At 43.3% G+C, this 11,518-nt stretch overlaps 1 protein-coding gene across 2 annotated transcripts in view; it reads right to left on the bottom strand.

Annotated features, from left to right (window-relative positions):
- Positions 1–1,097: 1,097 nt before the first annotated feature.
- Positions 1,098–11,518, bottom strand: part of PLCG1 (phospholipase C gamma 1) — a 139,493-nt gene continuing 129,072 nt past the window's right edge. Inside the window, exons 31-32 of one of the 2 annotated variants that reach the window (XM_033963637.1) lie at positions 7,961–8,148; positions 1,098–3,661 (exon numbers count right to left, since the gene is read on the bottom strand). In XM_033963637.1, the coding sequence (XP_033819528.1) occupies positions 3,619–3,661; positions 7,961–8,148 (231 nt within the window). In that variant the 3' untranslated portion in view covers positions 1,098–3,618. The remainder of the gene's footprint in view (positions 3,662–7,960; positions 8,149–11,518) is intronic. The other variant, XM_033963638.1, reaches the window with a different exon arrangement.

The following is an 11,518-nucleotide window of genomic DNA, read 5'->3' as shown; positions in this document are numbered from 1 at the left end:
GATACACCAAGCCTGGTTCTAAGTGAATTCCTTCAGGCCAATAACTTTCTGCTTTGCTGGCATTAAAAAAAAAATAGCCATTCGCCCTACTAATGTACCAGTCATGTGTTTTTATTTCACAACTGACCAACTGCTGGGGTAAGCCTAAGTTTTCAAGCAGAAATTCAGTAGAGTGCAGCTACGGTAAGCGGGGATGTTACTTTCTATTCTCTCGTTTTAATTTTATTTCTCAGACGATATTCTTTCTTGAGGTTTCCATAAAATTTTCAGGCTTAATTCTTTCCTTAACTAATTCTCAAATCGTCTTCTTTGGAAACCCATACAAGGACAGAAGTACACATAAGAAAGGACGCTTTCTGAAAACAGGATATGGCCTTTATGACAAAAAGGATAAATAATTTTTCATTTTATACTGCTGATTAAACAGAATTGGAAAACTAGTCTGTAGTTTTCTCAGAACTTTGAGCCACAATCATGCTTTAGCCCTCTTAGAAACACTTCCAAAATATAAAGAGTGATCTGCTTCTCCATCTAGGTTGCTACAACATGTACAAGCATAATAATTTAAGATACAAAAACCAACCCAGTATTACATAAATAGTTGAGTAATATATTTAATTAAAAACTGATAATTCAGTTTTAAAATTAACTATGAGCATGATTTCCTAACAGGACACCTGGAAACAAACTAAGAAAAGGGTACTTCTTTTGCTTATCTTAATAACGTGTGTGTACCTTTATGAAATAATCACTCAAACCAGCCCCAGTAGTGCATAGCTTTACACCTGCTCCAAGCTGGATGTAAACGTCTAGACTCTTGAGTCTGATTTTCTGCTTGCAGTGGTAGGTGGCTGTTTTACTGTCCTATCTGTGGCTTGGAATGACTTCCTGAAAGAGGCTGAATTCAAAAAAGCTGTATCCTTGAATATCAAGAGATGAAAACAACAATGATATTACTTTAGTATTTACAACCTAGAATGAAGGTAGGATTGGACACAGTAACCCTAAACATCTTACATTGCAGACTGGGTATCCATTACATTATCCATACACCTAGCTAAAGTAAAACCAGTAAATTATACAGATGTAGTCAAATGACCAATTTAAATTAATATTTTTTTTTTATTTTAAAATCATCTTTAAACAGTACAGGCAATAGTAACTGGCCAAGTGAGACACGGTCCCTAATCCCACACCTGCAGAATCAAGGCTGAGGATGGCTCAGAACCTGTAGATAATGACATTTCTAGATCACTTGATGCACCAGGAATGCCACTGAGACACAGCATTGCAATGTTAAAAAAATAAAATAAGGATACATATGTAGTTTTTTCCGCTCAAGGGCATCACCTAACAGTTCAAGGAACTGCAGACTAATCATGTCATTTTTTTAAATTTTCAGATGCAATTAAACATGTCCATTCAGATCAATCATCTCAGAGGGTGTATTAAGACCTTGGCCTATTACAACAAGGAATGTACCAATCTTTTTTTCTTCACATCACTGTATAGTATATACAGTAGAATCTCAGCTAACCAACATTCAATTAACCAACAAAAAAAATCATCTCCTGCATTCCTAAGACAATGTCCAAAGTGGTGCTCCTGACCCAATAACCCCCTCTCTAACCTGACAATGTAGCGGCAACTGGAAAGCAGATGACACACTGGTAAACTGCTACTGACTAGCCCCAGCAGGGCCTTTCCTCTGCTGCATCACTTCTGATGCAGCAGAGGAAAGGCCCTGCTGGGGCTGGCTAAAAGCTGCCTATTTACCGGTGCTTCCTTTGCTTGCTGGCTGCTGCTACAGCATTGGATGAATGTGGAACGGAGGGGGTTGTCAGGAGTGGCTCTGCTGCTTCAGGGAGGGAGGAAGGAGATGGTTGGAATAGGCTCTACTGCTTTGGGAAGGAGGGGGTTATCAAGACCAGCTCTGCTGCTTCAGGTAAGAGAAAGAGGGGTTGGGGAGGGGGGGGGGGAAGTGACCAAGAAAGAAGGGAAGAAGATGCTGGACCTACCAGTGGAGGGATAGAGTGAAGTGGTGGGAAGGGAGACAACTATTTTTACATTAACTCTCAACCAGAAACTACAGTTATCTAGCATTCACAAATCCCCATAGGTGCTGGATAACTGAGATTCTATGTACTGGGGCCAGATACTCATTGAGAGACTGGTGCCCAAACCTGTCCTGGGGAAATCCCATTCAGTCAGGGTTTCAAGATATCCAGACTAAATATGAGTTAGATTTACACGTATTTCCTTCTTTGCATGCAAATCTAACTTATAACTATTTGTTCATTAACTGGCTGGGATTCATCCAGGCCAGGTTTGGGAAGCTTTGCCTTGCACAGTGGATATAGGAGGTTGACGGATAGTCTTAAGGCGGCTTGCTGAGTGAGGAGTATCAAAAGCTCAGCATAGGAGGGAGCAGCAGTGGTTTTAATTTTATATATTTGGCTCACACCTTTCTCAGTTGTAGCTCAAGGTGTTCCAAGAAGAGAAGATATTTTTCTATCCCTGGAGGGCTTCCAATCAAAGCTTGTACCTAAGGAAATGGAGGACACAAGAAGCCACAGTGGGATTTGAACCAAGCTCCTCTGGGTGTCAATCCACTGCTCTAACCAGTAGTTACTCCTCTGCCTAGAAATGATGCAAGTGTTCTGCTTATCTAATCATTCCCTTGTGTACATTACTGCTTTTCATTTTTTTTTTTCTTAATTAATGTCTGCATTCCCAGCCTGTCACTAGAGACCACCGGTCAGGAGTTCTAAAAACATGGGTTTAAGTGACTCCCTTAGCTTTGTTTTATATGTTGCTGATACACAAACAGAAATGCACATTCAACCAACCTGAGGGGTGTGTGGGGCTGGCAAACCCATGAGTTAAGCTGAAGTGTCACAACTCAAAACTGATTCCTGAACGCGGCTGGCAAGAGCAGTCACTGCAACAGTGAAACCTCTGGGCTGGTTCTGTGTGCATGAACACCAGGCTCTCTCAGAAAATCTACATCGTTGTGAAGGATGGTGCAACAGCCCTTCTCGGAGCTAGTTCTCATTGACCCCAAAAAGGAGCAATAGGAAGCCATACAAAACAACCAAAGAGTTAACATCAGCAACTTGGTTGTCCCTAATAGCAATAATTTTTATTTTGCTCATCATATCCAGAATGAGAGGAAGTGTGTTAACCTTGTTTTGATGGCCTGTCTTCTCCACCCCTCTCCCCAACCAAAATCCACAATTTTGATGGTAAACAATTGAGCTAGATAGTAGCAGAGTTGAAGTACTGTTAAACACTCAGGTGGGGGAAGGCAGAGGACAGGTTAAGGGTCTTCAAGGTGGCATTTTCCTCCAGCAATCTGAACTCCTGCTCCCCACTACAGGACTTTCCTTTCCTGCATTACTTGTACACAGTACAGCTGATACAGATTCTGCTTTAATTACTGGCACCTCGCTCCGTTCCCCTCCTCCATCTGGACACGGGTCAGTGCAGGCTTCAGCTGAGAAACACAAAAAGCTGCCTGAAAGTAGGCCAGAGCACTAACGTTTCCATAGAAACCAGTTCACAGCAATTAGTGGCGTCATGAGCATTGGAGTGACCCCCTCATGGGCCAAAGCTGGGCTAGAGTCGATTATCTCCACTTATTCTGGTTCTTCGGGCCATCCTAAAAGTGCAAGAAAACAGGATTCAGTTTGGAAAATCAATAACAAGAGAAAGCTCTAGAACTAAATCGGAGCTCCTTGAAATGCTGAATGGAGTGTAGAATCCAAAACGGTAACTTGAGAATTCTAGCACATTCTTTTCAATCCTTTTATGCAGAGTCTGAAACCCAGTTTCAAGCCATTGTTATACTGCAGAATGGTCAGGCACCAAAAAAAAAAAAAAAAAAGCACATGAAAAACGATAAAAATGTGTGGTAGCTGGATAAATAAAGGAAAAACAGAAGGGGCCAACACGCATAAGAATAAGAGAGTCTTTACTAAACAATAAAAAGTGAATTGAGTAAAAAGGCTGTGCGACACAAAAGCAGTACGGCCAAAGAGGACCCAACACCGTCTCTGTTTTGGCACTATGCGTTTCTCAGCAGTCCATGGGGGAAACCACTGCTTGCCCTGGATCTACTCTTTGTTCGAGAATCTTGTTGCTCTCTTGGATTCCATAATCTTCTTGTTCTTTGAGATTCTTCATGGAATCTTGATTTTCTTTGGGGTTCTAGAATCTTTTGTTACTCTTTGGGATTCTGGAATGTTGCTACTCCTTGGATTTTGGCCAGGTACTAGGGACCTGGATTGGCCACTGGGCTTGATGGAAGGACCATTGGTCTGTCGCAGGCTATGCTTATGAGAATTGTGAAGATGATTCAGGACAAAGGTGAAGCAAAACAATATAGCAAAATACAAACGCCACAATAATTGGGATAGTGCAAGCCTTTTTACTTGTTGGCCCCTTTGGTTTGTCCTGTATTCATCCAGTACAACATATTTTTATGTTGCAGAATGGACCCTCGTGCAATGCATAAAAACTGGGCCGAAACTGATTTCAAATGACTGCCAAGAAGATTCAGAGGACCGGAGTGTACCTTCCTCAGAACAAGAGTGGCTTCTTGGGTACAGTAGCAGGGGTTCACATCCTGCTGCTCCCACTTAGGGTCCTTGTCGACCTTGGGCAACTCATTTCACCCTGCAGGGCAGCAGGTACAAACTGTAGAAAGGAAATACCTACTTGTCTTGGTTTGAAAAGGTTCAGAAGCAAATCTGAACTCTTAGCTACCCTCCATCATAAATCGACTTGCACTGAACGTTGGGTCTGCTTTACCGAAGCTTTTCCCCTGTGCATTTGCTTACATCTGGCGTGATTAATGTGTTCAGCTGGCATGTGCTTTATATCTACAGGAACTAGTGCATTACCCACCTCTACCTACTTTGAAGTATGAGCATACATAGCTTCTGTGTATTTTTAGGCAGGGACAGGTGTGTAGCCTGTACGGAGATAGAGATTGGAGAAGGACATGGGGAAAATTTGTCTCAGATCTGCCCATACCACTCTTGACAGACCTGAGTCATGGCACCACCAGTAGGGGGTGCTTTAATAAAGCGTCATCGCCTACTGCCACGGAACCAATCCTGCAATATAAGTGCTGTGAGATTGTGTAGCTCTTATGGCAAAACGGATGATGGCCTGTTGCTGATAGATATCGAGGCTGCTCAGCGCAGATGACCTACAAGAGTGGGCTACTAGGCAGGTCTCTAAATACAAGTTTCTATTATCAAGAATTCTGGCCTGGAGAGTGAGTGTAGAGGTCGCCTGCCACTTGCACATGGGTGTTTTATTCTTTGGGGAGTAAAATGTGCTAAAATATAGGCCCTGATTACATGTAGAAATGAGTACATACAGGCATCTCTTACAGATAGTTTGTTTGACAGGTAGGCGTAGATACGGGTGGAGGAAGGGCAGGAGTCTCACAGGGTGTAACTTGAGGTTACAAAAGCATATCCAGCAGTTTGGCTCAGGTACTTACACCAGTTCTATGGGTGATGCCTGAACTAGACCTGTCGATTACCTTTTCATACAGTCTTGATTAGACAGATGGACTGCTGTTAATCATGGAGTTCTGTGATGGACTGTAGGTCTGGATCTGCCGTCGTCTACTATGTTAGAACACGTTTGATGTAACTTTGCTTTTCTCTATTAAACTGCATGTCTATTTCTTCCTTGGATACTACTGTAATATACACCACTTTGATGGCCTGGCTTTAGATGGTTAATCAAATAAATGTAACCTCGAACCTTATAAAATAAGCACACAGATACAGATCCAACGTTAATTCCCTTGGTTTGACAGATTTATTTCTTTTGCCGACACTCATGGTCAAACCTTTTCTCTGGGAGGTCCACCTTTCTTTTTAGGCAAATGTATGTTTCTTGTATTTGTATATTACTCCTTCAGCAAGGCTCTTACACCTCTCCTTCCATCTCAAAGCTTTACATTCCAGTGCCTTGTCTCTCACATCTCAAGTGATCTTTCTCGCGTGTACAAAGAATAAGGCCTCAGGTTCCTTCTCTCGTGTGCTGGACCCTACGGACAGCTCCAGACTGTTTACGCCTGGCTGTGTGAGCCAGCGCAATGCTCAGCCGGTATCCAGAACACCAGCAGCATGTGCGCCTGCCAAGACAGCTACACACAATCAGTTAATGAAAAATGCTAAAAAAAAGGGGGTTTTGCTTTGTCAACTTAAATCTTTAGTTTGTTTGTTAAAATTTCCTTTTATCTTTGTGTGCTCAACATTTAGTCTCTCCTGAACTACGTGGGACAATGGATGGGAAGGAAGTGATTAGGACTTGTATACCGTCTTTTTGTACTTTTACAACCTGGTTTACACATAAAGGAACCTCAAGCATTTCTCCTTTTTGTCCTGGTGGGCTCACAATCTTTCTAATGTACCTGGGGCAGTGAAGGATTAAGTGACTTGCCCAGGGTCACAGGGAGCAGTGCAGGATTTGAACCTACAACCTCAGGGTGCTGAGGCTTGAGCTCTAACCATTACACCACACTCTCCTCCAATGCAATATCAGAAGTGAGCCAAGTATAGAACAATGAAGCCGTTGTGACATCACTGCTGAGGTTGGCTCTTAGGCATTGGTGGAATGAGGCATTATGACATCACAGTCTCAGCTCTGGAATGTTGCTACTCTTTGGGTTTCTGCCAGGCATTATGACATCAGGGAAAGGGATTGGGACTTGTAGACCACCATTTGGTAGTTACAACCACGCTCCAAAGCGGTTAACATACAGTTATTTCAAGCATTTCCCTGTCGGTCCTGCTGGGCTCACAAAGAAGATTAAGTGACTTGCCCAGGGTCACAGGGAGCAGTGAAGGGTTTGAACCCACAAGCTCAGGGTGATGAGGCTGGAGCTCTAACCACTACACCACACTCCAATACAATATCGGACAATCCAGCCAGTGTGACATCACTGATGAGTTTGGCTCTTAGGCATTGGTGGAATGAGGCATTATGACAGCACCATCTCAGCTCTTTGGGTTTGCATTATGACATCAGGGAAAGGGATTGGGACTTGTATACTGCCTTTTTGCAGTTATACAACCACACAAAGCAGTTTACATACAGGTTCTTCAAGCAGTTTCCCTGTCTGTCCCGATGGGCTCACAATCCATCTAATGTACCTGGGGCAGTGGAGGATTAAGTGGGTTGCCCAGCACAGGGTTTGAACCCACAACCTCTGTGCTGAGGCCACATTCTCCTCAGAAGGAAGTGTTAACATACGTTGCAGAAAGAAGAGTAAGTCACTGGTGCTGGATCAGGGATGAGATAGGACACATTGCCTGATGCTAGGCTGGCAAGTTATTTAGTTGGGCTTTTGTGTGTGTGTGTGGGGAGGGAGGGAGGGAGATAAAAAAATTTGTTAAGAGTTGGCCGGGACAGGAGACGGCTTAACAGGTTATATGGCAGGCTCGGTGGAGGCCTGCAGGACATTGGGAGAGTGGGGGGGATAGGGTACAAGGCAGGGAGGGGGGCAGTGTGCAGAACCTGGCAGGGCGCAGAGCCTGGCAGGGGAGGGAGAGGAGGGTGCAGAGCCTGGCAGGGCACATGATTAATCCCCCTGGCTTATATTCAAGTCAACCTTTTTTCCTCCTTTTATGGGGGAAAAGGGTACCTCGTCTTATACTCGGATTGACTTATATACGGTATATTTTATATATCTTTCAGAACCTAGTTTCAAGGCTAACCATTATCTTCACTGACTGACATGACATCAATGTGGTTCTAACCCATGAAAGATTTAATGCAGCCACTGACACCCAGCTAAGGCTGCCCGCTACCATGTTCTGTGGCTTTGGTGAAGCCTATCCACCGCTGTGTTCCATGATCCTGCCTACGTTTCTTTGCCTAGCACCGCGTTCCAGGACTCCAGTGAAGGCTGCCTGCCTTCAATTTTCATTACCTTCGCTCTCGACTCTCAAAATGCTCTGCCAGTTGCTCCTGAGAAACACGAAAGTCATCGAATGGCTGTTGGTAGCGGGAATCTAAGGAACCCTCTCTGTGCCGGCTGGACAAGAGGAGACCTGAGGGGTCACCAATTCGTTCTTGAAAGGCTGAAGCACCGAAGGAATTCACCTCTCCATTTTCCTGCTTTCAAAGAAACAGATGTCTGTATTAAACCTCTGTCTAATCATACAGGTAGTTGTTGATAATGCAAACTATTTGTATAATACAACTAGGATCAATGCATAGAACTATGACACCAGCACAGTTTTTCTTAAATATTAATGTAATAGATCGCTAATATACCCCCCTTAGTAGGGTTACCAGATGTCCAGGTGCCTGGACGTACTTTCCAAAGCCCAGCAGTTTGTTCAGATTTTGGATAGTCCTGAGCTCCAGCTGCGTCTCGAAGGCCTCTGAGCACATGTGGATGATGTCACATGTCTGTGCATGCTCAGAGGCCCTCTGGATATGGCCTGGAGGTTGGAAATGAAGAGACGAGGCTTTATGGGGGTGGAATGAGGCAGGATCCAGGATTTTACTTTGCAAAAGCATTAGAACTAGAGGATATAAGAACATAAGAAGTTGCCCCCGCTGAGTCAGACCAGAGGTCCATCTTGCTCAGCGGTCCACTCCCGCGGCGGCCCATCAGGCCTAGTGCCTGAACAGTGGTCCCTGATTAATTTACCTCTAATCCCATCCCTATAATCTACCTCTACTCTTATCTGTACCCCTCAATCCCTTTGTCTTCCAAGTACATATCCAAAGCTTCTTTGAATCCCTGTAGCGTGCTCCTGTTTATCACATCCTCCGGTAGCGCGTTCCATATATCCACCACCCTCTGTGTGAAAAAGAACTTCCTAGCGTTTGTTCTAAACTTCTCCCCTTTCAATTTCTCTGAGTGCCCCCTTGTACTTGTTGATCCCCTTAATTTGAATATGAATTGAGGTTGCAGGTTGATGAGACTCTAGAATTAACATCAGGAAGCACTCTTTCATGGAAAGGGTCGTGGATGTTTGAATACCCTTCTGGTGGACAGACAAAAATGACAAAATCCAAAAGTGTGTGGCATAAACAGAAGATCTTTATATAGAAAGACGATGGAGCGGTACCTAGATGGCAACTTCAGTATTTGGAAAGTAGGTCCAGTGCAAGGCAGACTTAGTCTGTATCCCAAAAATAGTAAGGATCTATAGAAACATGATGGCAGATAAAGGCCAAATGGCCCATCCCGCAGTACCATTATCTCTTCCTCTCTCTAAGAGATCCCACGTGCCTATCCCATGCTTTCTTGAATTCAGACAGTCTCTGTCTCCACCACCTCTACCGGGAGACTGTTCCATGCATCTACCACCCTTTCCATAAAAAAAGCATTTCCTTAGATTACTCCTAAGCCTTTCACCTCTTAACTTCATCCTATGCCCTCTCATTCTGGAGCTTCCTTTCAAATGAAAGAGACTCGACTCATGCGCATTTACACCACGTAGGTATTTAAACGTCTCTCTCATATCTCCCCTCTCCCGCCTTTCCTCCAAAGTATACAGATTGAGATCTTTAAGTCTGTCCCCATACGCCTTTCAATAAGATGCTGAGTGGAACACCAAAGAGTCGATTCTCTGTATATGAAGACCAAAATTAGTTTCATGATTTCTAAGCATTTATTTCTCAGACAAACAGTGGTAACCTAGATTTAGGAAAATTGTGCAAATGAAAAATTAAAAGTGTATGGAATTTCTATAATTGCACAAAATTCACTGATAAAAAAGGTCCTTTTTATTAAATTGTGGTCAAAAGGAGTCTTAGAGCACCCTTATGTGGGCTTTTCCCATGCACTAAGATAATTTTTACTGCAGGCACTAATATTGCCATTGGTAAGTGGCCTTCATAAAAATTACCACATCAGCAATTAACACCAGCCATTTTGTAGGTGGTGAGGGTTCAAACAATATCCCCCTGCTAGCCAGTTAGTGCATTCTAACAGAAACAGAAACATGATGGCAGAGAAAGGCCAAATGGCCCATCCGCAGTAACCATTATCTCGCTCTTTCTGAGAGATCCCACGTGCTTATCCCACGCTTTCTTGTATTCAGACACAGTCTCTGTCTCCTCCTCCTCTTCCAGGAGACTGTTCCATGCATCTACCACTCTTTCTGTAAAAAAGTATTTCCTTAGATTACTTTATCCTACGTCCTCTCATTCTAGAACTTCCTTTCAAATCAAAGAGACTCGACTCGTGCACATTTATATTACGTAGGTATTTAAACATCTCTATCATATCTCCCCTCTCCCGCCTTTCCTCCAAAGTATTGAGATCTTTAAGTCTGTCCCCATATGCCTTATCACGAAGACCATGCACCATTTTAGTAGCCTTCCTCTGGACCGACTCCATCCTTTTTATATCTTTTTGAAGATGCGTATTTTATATGTATATCTCAATAGTGGAGGGAATGACATGTTAATGTTAAAATCAGCAAATAAAATGTTGATAGCTAGTCATGTTGGTTCAATCGTGAATTTGCAATGAATGCGATTATGCTACAGTCCAAACACAAAAAAACACTTATCCAGGACTGCGTCATATATAATTGTCTTTCTGTGGCTGGCATCGTAGCCCTGTTTTGATGCCAGTGTTTAATCCTAAAAGGGTGTAACCTGCACAGAGCGGCAGGTGTGGCTCTGGCTGCCTTGATGGGAGAACTGGATGGACAGCAAAGGTCTTTATCTCCCATCATTTATTAGGTCACTGAAAGCAAGTGGTTCAGTGACTCATTTCAGACCGAGTAAGTTTAAGTCAATGCCTTTGTGCAGATGATTTTAGAAGAATTCTTCAGAGTCTAGTCTTGACAAAGCTTGATTATTGGAATGCCTTCTTATCGCCTCTAACAAACCTAACTGCCCTATAATTAGTACAGATCACAGCAGTTGCCATTCGCCTGTGAACCACAACTGAATTTCATGAGATCTTTCTTGTAGAAAAGCCGGAAAATGTGCTGTACATAATTTTCTTGACAAATTTTCTTAGGAAAGACTTAACGTTGCAACCACATTTACCAGGTTCTGTGTACTGATATGGCAAATACCAAACTAAGAAAACAGAACATTCACTCCATCCCTCTTATGAGAAAGAATGCTATACCACCTCCCCCCCCCACCCAATGTGTGTACAGAATAGTTTCTGTGTAATCTTCATTTGTGAACATAAAGGAAATGCAACTGTAGAGTCAGGGGAGGGGGCAGCTCTAACAGGCTGCTGAATGAACTTCAGGTTCACCACAGGAAGAGGGAGGGGTTGGTGGGAGAGGGAGGGAGGGAGGGAGGGAGGGCTGAAGCAGAATATCTCTGCTGCTCTGAAATCTAAGTAGTGCTGGGTTCTAGAACCTCTCCCCACCTCCCAACAAAATAGATTAAGCCCTGGGGTAGAGACCATATAAACCAGGTTCTGTCACTGGCATTGTTTATTTTAGTTTGTTTCCCCAAAATTCAACTGTAAATCTCTTAGAAGTTGTATAAGCGATAG

The sequence above is a fragment of the Geotrypetes seraphini genome, chromosome 11 (genome assembly GCF_902459505.1).
Source record: "Geotrypetes seraphini chromosome 11, aGeoSer1.1, whole genome shotgun sequence".
In the NCBI taxonomy this organism is placed as follows: Eukaryota; Metazoa; Chordata; class Amphibia; order Gymnophiona; family Dermophiidae; genus Geotrypetes; species Geotrypetes seraphini.
Note: the sequence above shows the minus strand (reverse complement) of the source record. Positions and strands in the feature narration are given on the sequence as shown.